This window comes from Malaclemys terrapin, chromosome 12 (genome assembly GCF_027887155.1).
Source record: "Malaclemys terrapin pileata isolate rMalTer1 chromosome 12, rMalTer1.hap1, whole genome shotgun sequence".
Classification (NCBI taxonomy): domain Eukaryota; kingdom Metazoa; phylum Chordata; order Testudines; family Emydidae; genus Malaclemys; species Malaclemys terrapin.
This window is the reverse complement of record NC_071516.1, coordinates 39,738,197-39,756,867: the sequence shown is the minus strand read 5'-3', so window position 1 is coordinate 39,756,867 and position 18,671 is coordinate 39,738,197. Positions and strand designations below refer to the sequence as shown.

General features: G+C 42.4%; 1 protein-coding gene across 1 annotated transcript; it reads left to right on the top strand.

Moving 5' to 3' along the window:
• The first annotated feature begins 17,339 nt into the window (after window positions 1-17,339).
• LOC128846883 (olfactory receptor 5V1-like) lies at window positions 17,340-18,260 on the top strand. Its single transcript, XM_054046140.1, has one exon. The coding sequence runs from the start codon at window positions 17,340-17,342 to the stop codon at window positions 18,258-18,260; it is 921 nt and encodes a 306-aa protein (XP_053902115.1).
• The last annotated feature ends 411 nt before the right edge of the window (window positions 18,261-18,671 follow it).

The window sequence follows — 18,671 nt, the reverse complement described above, 5'->3', positions numbered from 1 at the left end:
GCTATGTTATTCACGTAGCTGAAGTTGCGTACCTTAGTTCGAATTGGGGGGGGGTAGTGTAGACCAAGCCTTAGTGGCTTTTGTATGTTACCATTCCTGATGTCCGATTTGTGTCCATTTATTCTTTTGCGGAGGGACTGTCCAGTTTGGCCAATGTACATGGCAGAGGGGCATATATAATATTAGTGAATATGCAGGTGAATGAGCCCTTGATGGTGTGGCTGATGTGGTTGGGTCCTCTGATAGTGTCGCCAGAGTAGATATGGGGACAGAGTAGGCAACGAGGTTTGCTACAGGGATTGGTTCCTGGGTTGGTGTTTCTGTGGTGTGGTGTGTAGTTGCTGGTGAGTATTTGCTTCGGGTTGGGGGGTTGTCTGTAAGCGAGGACTGGCCTGCCTCCCAAGGTCTGTGAGAATGAGGGATCATTTTCCAGGATAGGTTGTAGATCGTGGATAATGCCCTGGAGAGGTTTTAGCTGGGGGCTGTATGTGATGGCCAGTGGTGTTCTGTTGTTGTCCTTGTTGGGCCTGTCCTGTAGTAGGTGATTTCTGGGTACCCATCTTGCTCTGTCAATCTGTTTCCTCACTTCCCCAGGTGGGTATTGTAGTTTTAAGAATGCTTGATAAAGGTTTTTGTCTCTGTCTGAGGCGTTGGAGCAAATTCGGTTGTATCTTAGGGCTTGGCTGTAGACAATGGATCCTGTGATGTGTCTTGGATGGAAGCTGGAGGCATGTAGGTACATATAGAGGTCAGTAGGTTTCCGGTATAGGGTGGTGTTTATGTGACCATCACTTATTTGCACTGTAGTGTCCAGGAAGTGGATCTCTTGTGTGGACTGGTCCAGGCCGAGGTTGATGGTGGGGTGGAAATTGTTGAAGTCCAGGTGGAATTCTTCAAGGGCCTCCTTTCCGTGTGTCCATATGATGAAGATGTCATCAATGTAGCTCAAGTAGAGGAGGGTTTGTTTCTATGTCAAATAGCCCCCTGATGTGTAAAGTGAAAGGGGTCAAGCCAGCTCCTGTGACAGGTGATCCCTTCCTTCAGAAATTCCACCAGAGTCTCACTAGTGAGGGGATTCACGGGGAGGAGGGAGTGCTGTGAAAATGACATGTAAACAAACCAGAGATTCCCACTGGGTTAGCCAAGGCAGAAAGGCCCAGGTGCAGTGAGTGAAAGGCAATTCCAGTATTCTAGGCCTCAGTGACAGAGATCAGTAAACCTGCCTGACTGTGACAAGCTTTGCTGTTCTGCCCACCATGAACCCCAGTTGTGCCCTCAGTCCTAACCCACAGCCCCCTCCACCTAATGCTATTCATCACTGAGTGGTGCACATGCACATACACACGCACCTCAATCCTGACCCTATAGTCCCCGGCTGTCAAAGCCCTGCAAAGCCCCCACCCCATAGCTCTGCCAGTTCCCCTCAATCCCAACCCACAGGCTCTTGTTGTCCCAGTCCTGTGCTCCTCTGTGCCTCCTAAAGCTCTGCCGATGCCCATTAATCTTGACTTGCAGCCCCTGCCTTCTATGCAATTTTTGGGCTAACACACACAGCTCTGCTGCTGCACCTCAATCCTAACCCACAGACACCCTGCTGTCCCAGCCCTACCCCCTATCCCATACCCTCCAACTCTGAATGCCTGGAAATAAATGCCTGGGAATAAATTGTTCACTCAGTTGCTTGACCACACTTTAGTTTGGTATGCAATATATTCAAGAGACCAACTCAGCAACACCAGTCAGGCTGATTGCTATAAACCAATAATAATAAAGTACAGGACAAAGGTTCAATACAATGCCAGTCTCCAGGAAGCTGTATCACACAGCACTGTTACATTCACATTATGCAGAAGCTGTACTGTCAAAGTTGTACCCTTAAAGCCATCTTTTTATACCCAACCTATTTGCAAGTACAAGGTACTATGTAAGTAATCTGAAATTACATTTAACCAATCAGCTTTCTACCTTGTTCTTCTGGCAGCATGGTGTATCCCATATCTCTTTGTTTTGACAACATGTATTTCAGGTACCAAAGGGTACAAAGGCATGTCTTAGGTTTGTACTAGGTCTAGACAATCCTCTTCCTTTGGAACATTTCAGTCCAGGTTGTCAGAGCAACTCCCTATCTGCTGCTCTGACAAAGCACTATCTGTCCTAATCTTGACAGTTTCCCTAATTGCACTAGCCAAAACTTACTTCCTTTGTCCCTCTGGGTTCCTCCCCTACCCCCCCAATGGAAAAGCACTAGGTTAAATAGACTCATAGACTCATAGACTTTAAGGTCAGAAGGGACCATTATGATCATCTGGTCTGACCCCCTGCATGCTGCAGGCCACAAGACCCTTCTCTGGACTCTGCCGTTGAAGTCCCCAATCCTGTGTTTTAGTGACTTCAATCGGCAGAGACCCTCCTGCTAGTGATCCCTGCCCCATGCTGCGGAGGAAGGCGAAAAACCTCCAGAGGCTCAGCCAATCTACCCTGGAGGAAAATTCCTTCCCGACCCCAAATATGGCGATCAGTAATACCCCGAGCATGTAGGCAAGAGTCTCTAGCCTGACCCTTGTTGGCCATTATGCTATTTACATACCATTGCTTGGTTTTCCTTGGCTACTATGTTTTACCATTAAACCATTCCCTCCATAAACTTATCTAACTTAATCTTAAAACCAGACAGGTCCGTCGCCCCCACCGTTTCCCTCGGAAGGCCATTCCAGTATTTCACCCCTCTGAGGGTCAGAAACCTTCGTCTAATTTCAAGCCTGAACTTCCCCACGGCCAGTTTATATCCATTTGTTCTCGTGTCCACATTAGTACTAAGCTGGAATAATTCCTCTCCCTCCCTTGTATTTATCCCTCTGATATATTTAAAGATAGCAATCATATCCACCCTCAGCCTTCGTTTTGTCAGACTAAACAACCCAAGCTCCTCTAATCTCTTTTCATACGACAGGTTTTCCATTCCTCTGATCATCCTAGTCGCCCTTCTCTGCACCCGTTCCAGTTTGAGTTCATCTTTTTTAAACTTGGGAGACCAGAACTGCACACAGTACTCCAAATGAGGTCTCACCAGCGACTTATACAACGGAAGCAGGACCTCCTTATCCCTACTAGATATACCTCGCCTAATACATCCCAAGACCGCATTGGCTTTTTTCACCGCCACGTCACATTGTCGGCTCATAGTCATCCTGCGGTCTACAAGGACCCCTAGGTCCTTCTCCTCTTCTGTTACTTCTAACCAATGCGTCCCCATCTTGTAACTAAAATTGTTATTAGTCATCCCCAAGTGCATCACCTTACACTTTTCACTATTAAATTTCATCTTATTTCTGATACTCCAATTCACAAGCTCATTCAAGTCTCCCTGCAGAATATCCCTATCCTCCTCCGAATTTGCAACTCTTCCCACCTTCGTATCATCTGCAAACTTTATCAGCCCACTCTTGCAATCAGTTCCGAGGTCAGTTATAAATAGATTAAATAAAATGGGTCCCAAAACCGAACCTTGAGGCACTCCACTAGTAACCTCCCTCCAACCCGACAGTTCACCCTTTAATACGACCCGCTGCATTCTTCCCATTAACCAATTCCTTATCCACCTCTGGATTTTCATATCGATCCCCATGTTTTCCAGTTTAACCAATAATTCCTCATGGGGTACAGTATCAAACGCTTTACTGAAATCCAGGTATATTAGGTCCACCGCATTTCCCTTATCTAATAAGTCCGTTACTTTCTCAAAGAAGGATATCAGATTCGTTTGGCACGATCTACCCTTCGTAAAACCATGCTGTAATTTATCGCAATTGCCATTAACCTCTAGGTCCTCAACTAGTTTCTCTTTCAGAATCTTCTTCAGCACCTTGCACACTACAGATGTTAAACTAACAGGCCTGTAGTTACCCGGATCACTTTTTTTCCCTTTCTTGAAAATAGGAACCACGTTGGCTATTCTCCAGTCTAACGGGACCACCCCCGAGTTTACAGATTCATTAAATATTATCGCTAATGGGCCTGCTATTTCCCGTGCCAATTCCTTCAATATTCTCGGGTGAAGATCGTCCGGTCCTCCCGACTTAGTCCCATTAAGGCATTCAAGTTTTGTTTCTATCTCGGATGCAGTAATCCCCCATCCTGTATGCCCCTCTGTAACGGTGCTAGTATCCCTAATACCTTCATTGGCCTCATTAAACACCAATGCAAAATATTCATTGAGATATTGCGCCATGCCTAGATTATCTTTAATCTCCTCTCCGGCTATAGTCTTCAGCGGTCCCACTTCTTCTTTCTTTGCTTTCTTCCTATTTATATGGCTGTAAAACCTTTTACTATTGCTTTTAATTCCCCTCGCGAGGTCCAACTCTACACGGCCTTTGGCCTTTCTCACTCTATCTCTACATTCTCTGACATCACTAAGGTAAGTTTCCTTACTGATCCCTCCCCTCTTCCACTCTTTGTACGCTTTCTGTTTTTTCCTAATCGCCCCTTTGAGTCGGTCGCTCATCCAGCTCGGTCTAAATCTTTTGCTTAGTAATCTTTTTCTCTTTTTGGGGATACAGGCCTCTGACAGCTCATGCATCTTTAACTTAAAGTAATCCCAGGCTTCTTCTGCCTTTAGATCCCTTAATACGTTTGCCCAATCCACTTCCCTTACCAGTCCCCTTAATTTGTTAAAATTGGCCTTTTTAAAATTATAAACCCTAGTCTTTGACTTAATTCTGTTACTCCTTCCATTTAGTTTAAACCGAATTAGCTCATGATCACTGGAGCCCAAGTTGTCCCCCACTACCACTTCCTCAACGAGGTCCTCACTACTTACCAGAATCAAATCTAAAATGGCCTCCCCCCTCGTCGGTTCAGCTACCACTTGATGAAGGAATTGATCAGCAAGCACATCTAGGAACATCTGAGCCCTATTATTGCTACTAGCGTTTGTTCCCCAATCTATATCCGGGAAGTTAAAGTCCCCCATAATTACACAGTTTCTATTAGTATTTACTTCCCTTAATACATTAAATAGTTCCTTATCCATATCCTGGGTCGATCCCGGTGGTCTATAGCACACCCCAAGCACTATCCCTGGAGAGGCTCTAGTAGTCCTTTTACCCAGTGTGAGTATTGCCCAGACAGACTCCGTGTTATCTATTCCATCCACTATTATTTCTTTACAGCTTATTTCACTATTGACATACAATGCCACCCCCCCACCTTTACCTTTATCCCGGTCTTTCCTAAACGGCGCATTCCCCTCCATACCTGTGTTCCAGTCGTGACTGCCATTCCACCATGTTTCAGTTATTCCTACGATATCCGGTTTCAATTCTCGGACCAAGAGCTCCAATTCCTCCATTTTATTACCTAGGCTTCTCGCATTGGTGTACAAACACCCTAATGTATGTCGTTTAGCCTGTCTCCCATTAGTAGCACTGTATGTTGCGGGCCTCTTTGTGTCCGTCCCCCCTGTCCTTCCTATGTCCAATCTCATCTCCCCGGCTATGTCTCCTCTTATTTCACTCAGCTTTTCAATACTGGAATCTGGTGTGGAGATTAACTGTGCATCTCCCAACCTTCTCTCCAAACTTCCTAGTTTAAAGCTCTTTTGATAAGATGAGCCAGCCTCCCTCCCAGAAGTCTATTTCCTTCCCTACTCAGGTGAAGCCCATCCCGCAAGAACAGGTGTCTGTCCCCGAAAGCCTCCCAGTGGCCATACATCCCAAAGCCCTCCTTATAGCACCACTCCCTTAGCCAACTATTTATTCTCACAATCCTATCAGCCCTTTGCTGCCCTTCCCTCGGAACAGGCAGAATCCCAGATAGATTCCAGTACAGGTGACATGATCACATGTCACTGTAAGACTTCATTACCCACTTGCCAGCACACGTATACAGGAAGATTTAAGGGTAAAACAGAGCCATCTGCAGTCAATTGTCCTGGTTAATGGGAGTCATCAAGATTCCAAACCACCATTAATGACCCACACTTTGCATAATTACAATAGGCCCTCAGAGTTATATTTCATATTTCTAGTTTCAGATATAAGAGTGGTTCATTATACAAATAGGATGATCACACTCTAGATTATAAGCTTTCTAATGATACCTTACAAGAGACCTTTTGCATAAAGCATATTCCAGTTACATTAGCATATTTTCATAAAATCATATAGAATGCAACGTCACAGCTTGATCACAGTCTATTGGAAATTGCATGGGGAACAAATATTTAATAATGGCCTTTTCAGTCTAGCAGAGAAAGGTATAACATGATCCAATGGCTGAAGGTAGAGGCTAGATAAATTCAGACTGGAAACAAGATATAAATTTTTAACTATGAGAGTAATTAACCATCAGAACAATTTACCAAAGGTCATGTTGGATTCTTCATCACTGGCAATTTTTCAACCAAGATTAGATGTTTTTCTAAATGATCTTCTCTAGGAATTATTTTGGGGATGTTGTCTCACCTGTGCTATACATGAGGGTCAGATTAAGTGATCACAATGGTTCCTTCAAGCCTTGGAAACTACAAAAACATGCACCAGGACCAGGTCTCATTCCCTCCAGCAGTGGGTAAGTGACACATATACACAAAGATGGAGATGGAGTAGACCACACTCATTCTAGCAGACAGCCAAAACTTTTGTCTTCCTTGAGGGCGCCGTTATTACTTCAATCATCCCGTGGCACCACTGATTGTTTGGCAAGCTTCCTGCTTCTGATGTACTTATAAAAAAAATTGCTGTTAGTTTTTGTGTCTTTTTCTAGCTGCTCTTCACATTCTTTTTTTGGCCTGCCTAATTATGCTTTTACACTTTACGTTCCTTTCAATTTTCCTCAGTCAGATTTGACCTCCAATTTTTAAAGATGTCTTCTTGCCTCAAACCACATCTTTTAATCTGTTGTTTAGCCATGGTGGCATTTTCATACTCTTGGTGTTTTTATTATTATTTATTTGGTGTATACATTTAGTTTGAATATCTACTACAGTGTTTTTAAAAGTTTCCACACAGCTTGCAGGCATTTCACTTTTATGACGGTTCCTTTCAATTTCTGTTTAACTAGCTTCCTCATTTTTTGTGTAGTTCCCTTTTTGGAAGTTAAATGTTACTTTGGTTGGTTTCGTTAGTATTTTCCTCCTACAAGGGTTGTAATATTTAATTACATTATGATCACTATTACAGAGCAGTTCAGTTATATTCACCTCTTGGACCAGATCCTGTGTGCCAGTTGGTACTAAATCAAGAATTGCCTCTTTCATTGAAGGTTCCAGGACTAGCTGCTCCAAGAAGAAGACAATAATGGTGTCTAGAAATTTGATCTCTGCATTCCATCTTGAGCTGACATGTACCTGGTTAATACGGGGATAGCTAAAATAACGCATAATTGTTGAATTTTCTGTTCTCTCTAATCTCCCTGAGCACTTCACAATCTCTTTCACCATCCTACTGCTATTCTCTTATTATTAGAGTCCAGCGGAGGGCAACAAAAATGATTAGGGGGCTGGACCACATGACTTATGAGGAGAGGCTGAGGGAACTGGGATTGTTTAGTCTGCAGAAGAGAAGAATGAGGGGGGATTTGATAGCTGCTTTCAACTACCTGAAAGGGGGTTCCAAAGAGGATGAATCTAGACAGATCTCAGTGGTAGAAGATGACAGAACAAGGAATAATGGTCTCAAGTTGCAGTGCAGGAGGTTTAGGTTGGATATTAGGAAAAACTTTTTTCACTAGGAGGGTGGTGAAGCACTGAAATGGGTTACCTAGGGAGGTGGTGGAATCTCCTTCCTTAGAGGTTTTTAAGGACAGGCTTGACAAAGCCCTGGCTGGGATGATTTAGTTGTTGATTGGTCCTGCTTTGAGCAGGTGGTTGGACTAGATGACCTCCTGAGGTCCCTTCCAACTCCGATATTTTTTCTATGATTCTATGATTCTATTCAGGCATGGAATTTCTATCCATAGAGATTATATGGTATGGTTTGAGACATTTAATCATTTCAATTGTAGTGACACACACCCACCAGAATGACCTACACTGCCATTTGTATATATTTTGTAACCTGCTATTACCATAAGAACATAAGAACGGTCAGACCAAAGTTACATCTAGTCCAGTATCCTGTCGTCTGGCAGTGGCCAATGCCAGATGCTTCAGAAGCAATGAACAAAACAGGTAATCATGAAGTGATCCATCCCCTGTCACCCATTACCAGGTTCTGGCAAACAGAGGCTAGGGACATCATCCCTGCCCATCCTGGCTAAGAGTCACTGATTCTCTATTAATTTATCTACTTCTTTTTTTTGAACCCTGTTCCACTGATTATCATCATTCCACTAAGTTTCTGTGATGCCTATTATATCAATATTCTCATTTAATATCAGGTATTCAAGTTCACCCATCGTAGTATTTAGATTTCTATAATTTGTATACAAGCACTTATCAAATTTGTCAATATTTAGTTGTCTGCCATCATGTATTCTTTTTGAAAGGGACTTTTTTGTTTCACTGTTTCTTTTCAGTTCCTGCCTGTACCTTATCAACTTTCTATCCTTTCCTGTTTACTAGGATATAGAGAATCCCATTTAATAAATCCTCCCCTAAGGAAAGTCTCTATGCAAAATGCATTCATCTCTGCACTCATCGCTTTTCCTCCAGCCCTTAATTTAAAAACTCCTCTCTGAACTTTTTAATTTGACATGCCAGCCATCTGGTTCCATTTTGGATTAGGTGGAGCTCATCTTTCCTGTATAGGCTCCTCCTTCCCAAAAAGTTCCCCAGTTTCTAAGATTACTAAAATCCTTAACATTCTGACTAGGTGAAAATCACGAAGGGTCTGAACTGAAGCCAACTGAAGTCAATGGAAGCCTTTCCCCTGACTATTACAGGCTATGTATCAGTCCCTCATTGAGGGATGTGATTTCTACATACAGGTATGTATGGGGCTTATTTATTTATTTATTTACTGTTTTTTAATGTTAGATAAATTCTATTCTTGATTATAGAAAACAACAATTGAACCAAAAAAATCCTCAAGCGAAAGATATAGTCCTGAAATCATAAACATCATCCTCTATTTTAGTATTACAAACCCTAAGTGGGCTTGACAAACACTTAGAATTTCATGCAGTGGAGGATGTGTTTATATTTTTACATTATCTCAAGGTTATTCAATGACCCTTTTTCAAGGTACTTTCAGGCTCAGAGGCATAGAAACCCTTGGCCATTTCAGATATAAGGACAACTGACCAGATTGTCACAGGTAATCAGATTCAATATAGACACCTCATGATGTGAATGTGCTGGTGATGGACATAATCTGAATATACAGCTAAACCCCTGTAAGCACTTTGCCAGAGATCAATCTTGGTGCTTGATCGGCAAGGAGGCAGTTCTGCAGAAAAGGACGTGGGGATTACAGTAGACGAGAAGCTGGATATGAGTCAGCAGTGTTCCCTTGTTGTCAGCATTGCCAGCAGATCAAGGGAAGTGATTATTCCCCACTACTCGGCACTGGTGAGGCCACATATGGAGTATTGCATCCAGTTTTGGTCCCTCCCACTACAGAAGGGATATGGACAAATTGGAGAGAGTCCAGCAGAGGGCAACAAAAATTATTAGGGACCTGGGGCACATGACTTACGAGGAGAGGCTGAGGGAACTGGTTGTATCTGAAGAAGTGAGGTTTTTACCCACGAAAGCTTATGCCCAAATAAATCTGTTAGTCTTTAAGGTGCCACCAGACTCCTTGTTGTTTTTGTAGATACAGACTAACATGAGGGAACTGGGGCTATTTAGTCTACAGAAGAGAAGAGTGAGAGGGGATTTGATTTCAGCCTTCAACTATCTGAATGGGGATTCCAAAGTGGATGGAGCTCTGCTGTTCTCAGGGGTGGCAGATGACGGAACAAGGAGTAATGGTCTCAAGTTGCAGTGTGGGAGGTCTAGGTTGGATATTAGTAAACACTATTTCACTAAGAGGTTGGTGAAGCACTGGAATGGATTACGTAGGGAGGTGGTGGAATCTCCTTCCTTAGAGGTTTTTAAGGCCCAGCTTGAAAAAAGCCCTTGCTGGAATGATTTAGAGGGTGTTGGTCCTGCTTTGAGCAGGGGATTGGACTAGATGACCTCCTTAGGTCTCTTCCAACCCTCAAATTCTATGATTCTATGAGGCCACATCCCTCTGGGATTTGCCACGATGATGACAAAATACAAAGGATATCCAATGCAATTGTCCCTCTAGGGCAAGAGACACCTGCAGAATAGCTGGAATTCTACTCTGAGTCTTTCAAAGTCACCATTGATGTCCAACAGGACCTTGATGTGCACATAGCCCAAGTGGCTTTGAAAATCTTATCCTTAAGTCTCAAAGACTTCAAAATTTAAGCCCTGATTCAGCTGGGTAATTTTGGATGTATCTCACTTTTCGCACAAGGGTAGTCATTGGGAGTATTCTTATGCTTAAAGTTAAGAATGTGCTTAAGCAATTTGATGTATGGTAGCCTAGGGGAATAGAGTGTGTTGTTCACTCTACAGGATTCTGGTTCTTTAGTCCCCTCAAAATCCTTTACCCCAGTAGACAGCTATGAAGAATTATTGGGTGGTGTTTTCAAAAGCAACAAGAGATGCCCTAACTCTTCTCTCCTTGAAGCCAATGGTATACTTCCCATTGACTTCAAGGGGATCAGAGTTACATCAATATGAAGGGGGAGTGTCTCAGAGGGGCACTAGGCAGTTAGGTGCCCTATTCCCATAAGCAGTCCATGGGATTTGGGTGCCTAACTGCCTTAGGGTGGCTTTGAAAAACTCACCCTAAGTGTTTTGAAAAATCCAACTCCTTGGGTTGGGTCTTCAAATGCACCTAAGATACTTAGGGACTGTGACATTCTGGGGTTCCACGCAGGCTAGAAGGGGTTTTGTCACTTCCTGCCCTGAAACACTGGGTGCCTCTATGCCTTGCCGCTTAGATTCAGAACCATAAACACCAACAGTTTGCCCACAGCACAGTGGCCTCACCCTGTCTTGTGGAAGCTAGGGTGATCCCAGCACCTTCTGAGGTCTGAGTTCTCCCCAAAGATGCTGTTGTGGAAAAATGACCACATGTTGTGTTTGGATCAGAATCGCCTGAGGACTCTTCATTTTCATGCATGCATGGGGGGTACCAGTGAACTGGCAATCCCCCCGACTACAGATTTTCAAATAGCTTACATAGCATGAAACCACAATTAGATAATGCATACTTTCTTATCAACATTATTGACATATTTGGAATACATTCCCCAAAAAGGGAATATAGCTTAGCAAGCTTTCCTGTTTTTCACAATCTGCCCCTTTGCGGTTCCCAAGCTTCCCCCGAAACTGTCAGTGAGCCATTATGAATCATAGACCTTGTGATTATAGATAGTTCTGCTTTTGTACTTTTTCTTCATCCTGCCTCTAAGAACCCCTCTTCTCCAATAAATGTAACTAATGTTCAGGTCTGAACCAAAGTCCAGGCCCGAGCCAACTAAAGTTTAAGCCCTAGCAAATTTTTCCCCCACAATGCCTTAACACTGTATTCAGGCTCTCCTACTATAGCACTCACAAACCTGAACCAACTTTGCTGCTCCTTTAAAGAGACAGTACACAGCAGCTTATAAACTTAACTGGGATTGACAAACTCTCCACTTCAATCAATGTCAAGTTGTTTTATGGTAAAAGTAAGACAAACAGCTTAGAAATTTTAACTTACCATTGTTTCTGCATTACTGTAAATATGATTAACCATACTGTGTCCAGGAAGAATTTGTAGATCACATCATCCCTTTCACAATATAGTTGAAATGTAACATTTTACGTCCTTGAAATTCCACAAGAATTAATTCTGTGCTCCTCCACTGAGCTATTTGAGATAATAATCCTGTATGTCTTGTCCTATTGCAGGCTCCTGGACTTCCCCTGTCTGCCGTACCTCCACAGCTCAATCCCAGTGCAGTACAACCCTTGCCCAACCTTATGGACTGTTCCAAGAGAAAATGTTTCCATGATGAACTTATGGTCAAAGTTCTTGAGAGGGCCACAAGCAGGTACAGTACTAGAAGCAGAGGGACTTAAGACTGGAGAAAATGCATGCCGAGATGTCAGAGGAAAGTCTGAGGCTTGACACGCAGTTGGAGGACTGGTTTCAGCACAGGTACAGATGCATGCAACAAAGTTCCTGGAACTGATCCTGGGACAGGAATGGCAGCTAAGGGAGGAGAGATAACTGTCTGAATGGCTTATCTCAGTCATGGCTGCAAGATTACCAGTTCCTGGTGCCTCTCCGACACCGTGACTTGGTTCCCCTGAAGCATCCCCTCAGTCCAGAAACAGCTAGGAAAACTCCACGTCTGGGTGATCCATGCAATAAGGCCCCATGAGCATCTGGGCAGGGCAACTAAGCCCCATGCATATCTGTGTCTTGATCTCCTCTACTGTGGATATTTCCACTCCTCTGCCCTGGTACCAAATGTATTGAAAACAAGGAAAGGAAGGCAAGGAGAACCAGAGGTGTGGGGAGAGAGAGGGGGCAGGGGACATGCAGTGGTAGGGGATTTCTATTGTGTTTGTACTGGTTCATGCACTTTTTTGTTGTTGTTTTGGTTTGGAAAATGTTCATTTGTAACTGGAGTTTGGTGTTGTCATGGCAGCTGGCCTGGCTGGCAATGGGTGGCCGTTGTATAATTTTAATAAATAAAATAAAGCCCTTTATGTTATTAAGAAAACTTATTGCTATCACTGTGTCTCATTGCTCAATCATGATTTGGAATAAAGAAGCTAAGCACATGATCAGGAACAATTTGCAATTACTAAGGAAACACTATTCCTCTGTACATTTAGGTGCAGCAGTCCATACTTTAGTCACTTCCTTATATGAATCCATACTGTGGATCATCCCTCACCCCCACCCCCAATTCATAATTAATCACGTCATTCATAAATACATGGTGTGGTAATCAAACCCCTGCCTCTGCCAAGAACTGAACCTGCCCCACACAAGCATATTCATAGAGGTATTGTTCCTCCTCTTTCATTGGGCCATGCAAATCTATAATGTGGGTGCACAAAGCATACCTAATTTCTGTTACCTGGGTGCACAACACTCCAGCAGTGGTCAGTGCACTGGCTGGCTGAGCATACCAATTCAGTGGCCTCTCTATGTCACAGGTCTGCTAAGGGGAAAATGTCTCATCTCTGGCCTCACAATGATTGTGAAGAGCACAGCGAACCACAATGATCCGGACAGCTCAATGACACTGACAAATTGAAATCCCATAGGAGATGTCTACAGACCCATTTGTAATTGGGTCTGTAGACATCTCCAGTTGGATTTCAATTTGTCAAAAGCACATTCCACAACCCTTCTGCACCTGCTGAGAGTGTAATTAAACCAAGGCCTCTGCAATCCAGGTACAGTTTCATAAGACAATGCAAAAGAGGGTCCCCCAGAATAACTATGGGAACCATAACTCCATTGATGACCATGTCACTTTGTGGGAAGTGCCCCAGCCTGTCCATGAATGTAGAATCCCGAAAGGCAAAAAATTCTGGCCTCATGAACTTTCCCAGTGCAGCTGACCCTGACACTCATAAATCAGCCTCTGTGGTCCATGAGGACCTGTATAACAATGAAGTAGTTCCTTTTGCTGAAAAAGGTTTCATCAAACAGTATTGTCTGATGCTAAAACTGTTTTTTTTCTGAACATTTTCAGACAGCTCCAACACAGAACAAACAATGGGCCAGATTTTTAGAGCTATTGAGCACCCAGAGTGTCCAATAATTTCATCTGGACACAATGAGTTAACTCTTTATCTACTTTATAGTAGCACGGGAAAGAGCTCATGGAAAGATATATCAGTAGAGCTAGTCAGAACGTGTGATCTCCCCACTCCTCGCCCCAAACAACTTCAATGAACATAAACAAAAAAGTTTTCATTGACATTTTCCATGGAAAATTTTGACTTTTCAAAAATAAATAAATATGGAATGCCAACACACACAATGTTGGCAGTGGGGATCAAATCTGGGACCTTTGGAGGCTTATCCATGAGTTGCTGCTTCTGTGTGAGCTAAAAGATACCACTCTCTTACCAAAGGCTGTAGTAGCTTCATCAATCTCCAGAGGACTAGCCACCACTGGAGAAGGACAGAGCTCCACTTTGAACAAGCAGAGGTTACAAATAAATAAGTGAAAATGGAGATTTTCAGCCAAAACACCTTCAGTTTTCAGTTTTCCAATGAAAAGCCAAAATTTTCTATGGAAAGAAGACATTTAAAAATATTGTCCCAAACACAAATTTCCTTTAAAAAAACAGTTTTAGCTTAAAAATTTCCACCAGCTCTATGTCACAATGCAAACAATGACAAGTGATTAGAAACAACATCTTTTTTTTTTGCCAGGACCTGCATAGATGTTGAAGCAAGCTACACCTCAAAACTTTGGCATAAGCCAGTGTGAGTGGGTATAATTTATACACTGAATGGGCAACAAAAGCTGCAATGGGGAAGTGAGAAAGTGGGTGAGGAGAAGCAGGACCTGCTTCAGTGATCAGTGGTGTAGATGCAGGTCCTTCCTTATGAATGAAGTGATTAAAGATGATAGATGTCATTGATAGATCCATAAGCATCAGCAAAGGGGATCTGACCTCAGATCATTGCTCTGAAGAATATAATGCCCAGAGAGAAGGTGTAATTATCCTCTAGGATAATATCCATATCTAAACTCTTTCCTTGCAGGGTCTGACATGTCCTTGTAATTAGTGCTGTATTTGCCGCAGGGTCCTCTGAGAGATTCTGCTAATTAAACCCTAAGAACATCAGGAAGGAGATGAAAATAGAAGTGAGCTCTTAATACAAACTGTATCAGCTCTTTAAAGGATACTCTGTCCACCAGAGGTGTTAGTGAGTCTTCCAAGCTGGTGGACCCAGTCTCTGGCCTTCTGGCAAATCCATGTAAGTATCTGATTCATTTATCAGAATGGACAGAATGTGTTTGTTTCCTTAGCACTTCATCAACTGAAATGATGAATTAGCCATATGGAACAAATAGGAACAAATTAGCCAGATGGAACAAATAGGAAAATGTTCAGGACTAATGGAAAAACTCCCACTGATTTTTGTGGAGTCAGGATTTCAGTCTATATATCTAGCTATTTGCCTTTTTGTCCCTCTCATGAGAGGCTGTCTACCTATCCATTCATACATCATACATTCGCTAAGAACATATGCATCGCTTGAGAGACCTTTCTATCCATCTAATCACTTAACTCTAGCTACCTGGCTGCATAATGTAAGATCTAGAGGTTCATCCATGTGCTTAGAAAAGAATTTTTAGCTCAGAGACACTATCTCTCTCTCTCTCTCTCTCTCTCTCCAATTTCCAAAGTAACTAATCCATATAAGTATCAAGTATTCCTGAATTCTATGCAACCACCAATTTTCTAATTTTGTCTACAGAAAGCCTCAGCTTTAGCTGTCATGTTTCAAACTTTCTACATTCACAATGCCATTTACAGTTCATGATTCCATTATTTTCTAGCTTCCCCGCCCCCTTTACATTATTTCACTCATTATAAATGCTGGACATATGGGAAAGTAATTTATTTTCTTTTATTTTCTTTATTGTAAAATGTACAAAAGTTCAAAAATGATGCAACATTTTAATGGAATTCTGTGAACGTTTCATTCATTCATTTACTTACATTAGCTGATTTCCATTGGTCTCTCCTTCCCCCTTGGTGTAAAGGGGACAGTCATACCTCCCTGCCTCAAGGGTCCTATATAGGTATTAATTAATTAAAAGTTGTGAGATTCTCAGATCATATGGTGACAGGAGCCATATTAAAAATATCTGGGTAGATACAATCTCATACCACCCCAATAAGTCCTGATCCTATGAAAATCAAAAGAAATCTGAAACATATTTTTTGTGAATCAGTTCATACTAATGACCTACATTTTCATCTTTCCACCAGGCAAAGGATAAAGAGTGTACTGCCACACCAATTGCATTCATGCTTTATTTATGCTTTATCCTTTTCTTGATATCGCTCTGCCTATTGTGCAATTAACTCCAATGGGAGCAGCTGAAGCCTGCTTCCACTTAAGACAAATCCAAGTGGTACTGGCTTCCAACCCAGGCCAAAATTTCAATAGCTGTCCATTTTCTTTCTTCCATAATGCATATTTTGAAAGTCCTTTGGTTAAGGCACTGCAGGGAAAATCAGGAGTTCTGTCCTAGTCTCATCTCTGCCACAGATTTCCTGTTTGACCTTGGGAAAGTGTCTATGATTATACAGCTGCTCATGTGCCTATATAACCTCCTGCACTCCCACTGTATATGAGCATCTCACAAACGTGACTGAATGAATTTATTTGTCCAACATGCCTATGAGGTTGGGAAGCATGAGCCTCTTTCTACGGATGGGGAACCGCGGCACAGAGAGACTGAGAGTAACATTTTCCAAAGCACCTAAGTGACTAAGGGTACGGAGCTCTGAGAGCCACCCTATTGCTAGGTTTTAGAGCCTGGGCTCCAGCTCAATGTCTACACTGTTATTTTTGGCCCTGTAGTTTAAGCCCAGCAAGCCCAAATCAGTTGACCCAGGCTCCGAGACTTGCTATCCCGGGGTTTTTTGCTATGTAGATGTATGCTTAAGGCCCAGATCCTCAAAGGGAGTTAGCTGCATACATCCTTTTGAGGGTCTGAGCTGAGGAGCCTTAATCTCATTTCCAAAAGTAATTAAGGGCCAGATTCTTAAAAGTCATTTAAGTATCTAACTTCTATTGAGATTTTAGGCACTTCAATAGCTTTACAGATCTGGCCCCATGGCACTTAGGAGCCAAAAACACATTGAAAATCAATGGGATTTAGGCCCCTAATTCACACACTTTGAAAACTGTACCCAAGCAGTGTTTTCTGTCCCACAAAGTTGCACTCAGGTTTGTGGCAGAGCTAAGGCCAGAATCCAGGTCTCCTTCACCCTAGAGAAATTTCTGTGATTTTTTTTCAAGGTTTTTATTATTATTATTATTGTTTTAGTTTGAATCCCAGTCCTGGAAACAGTTACTTCTTTTATACCTATAACAGAGTATGTAATAGATCTGTTCAGGCTCATAAGCACTATATCACCTTCGAATGTATGCCTCCTACTGTTGTCACTTAAGTAGTGATAGGGTAGTGAAATGGGGCATGGGAAACCTGGGATGATGATAATGATGAAAGAGCATATAGTTTACATAACTACTTAAACCTTTAATAAACTGCATTATATTTCCAGTAATTTCATTGCAATTTTTCCCCTCAGGTTAATATTTGCCAAATACATGGAGTTGGAAAATCAAACCACTGTGACTGAGTTTATTCTCTTGGGATTTTCAAGTGATCCGCAGCTCCAGATTTTCCTTTTTGTGGTGTTTTTAATCATTTACCTTATTACCCTGGTGGGGAACATGCTGATCATGCTGGTGATAAGGGCTGATTCTCATCTCCACACCCCCATGTATTTCTTTCTAAGTAATTTATCCTTCCTTGATATCTGTTTTTCCACAGTCACAGTGCCTAAGATGCTGGAGAGCTTCCTAGCAAAATGGAAAACCATTTCTGTTGGTGGCTGCATTGTCCAGCTCTTCTTCTTTCTCTTGTCAGGCTGTGCAGAAGTTTTCATGCTCTCAGCGATGGCTTATGACCGATTTGCTGCCATATGCCACCCACTGCATTACTTGGTAACTATGAAGAAGCAGGTGTGCATTCTCCTTGTGGGTGGTGCATGGACAATGGGCTTCTTATATTCCTTGGTGAACACTCTTCCCATGATAAAGTTACACTTCTGTGGACCTACTGAGATCAATCATTTCAGTTGTGAGCTGCCTCCACTTCTACTGCTCTCCTGCACTGAGACTTTCACCAACAAGGTGGTGCTTCTTTCTTCTGCTGTGTTATTTGGCTTGAGCTCGTTCCTCCTCACTCTGATATCCTACATTCACATCATCTCCACTATCCTGAAGATGCACTCTGTGGAAGGCCGGTATAAAGCTTTTTCAACCTGCAGCTCCCACCTTATTGTAGTGGGTTTGTTTTACTCAGCAGCCTTTTTTCGGTACATGAAGCCTACCTCAAAGACTTCATCAGATCTGGAAAGACTGGTCTCCATCCAGTACAGCATCTTAACCCCCATGTTAAACCCTGTCATCTACACACTGAAAAACAAGGAGGTGAAAACAGCTGCATGGAAAATTTTAGGGTAAGTCAGACGTTTCTCAATGTCAGAACTCCTTAAATAGCATGTTAGTAAAAGCATGTAGAACTGAAGAAAACTGGGCTGAGATCTTCCAAGTTGCTAAGGGAGTTGGCTGCCCAATTACCATTTAATTTTAATGGGATCACGGTGTCTAATTGATGTAAGCCCTTTTGAAAATCACAGCTTTAAATCCTGATGGCATAAATATTACACTGGATAACCTGATATTGTGTAAATGATTGAGTGTTCATTTTAGTAACATAGGTATTGTCACACCTTTCAGACCAATGGTCCAAATAGTTTTAATACCTTAATGGGATGTCTCACAGGAAGGTATCTCACAGAAAAGTGTAAGAAATCCTATATTGATGAATTCAAGGTGGAAAATTATATGCCTATAAGGGACATATGATCATCC

Bases quoted from the DNA above. Each gene is read 5' to 3' on its own strand.
- LOC128846883 (XM_054046140.1), top strand. From the start codon at position 17,340: ATGGAGTTGGAAAATCAAACCACTGTGACTGAGTTTATTCTCTTGGGA.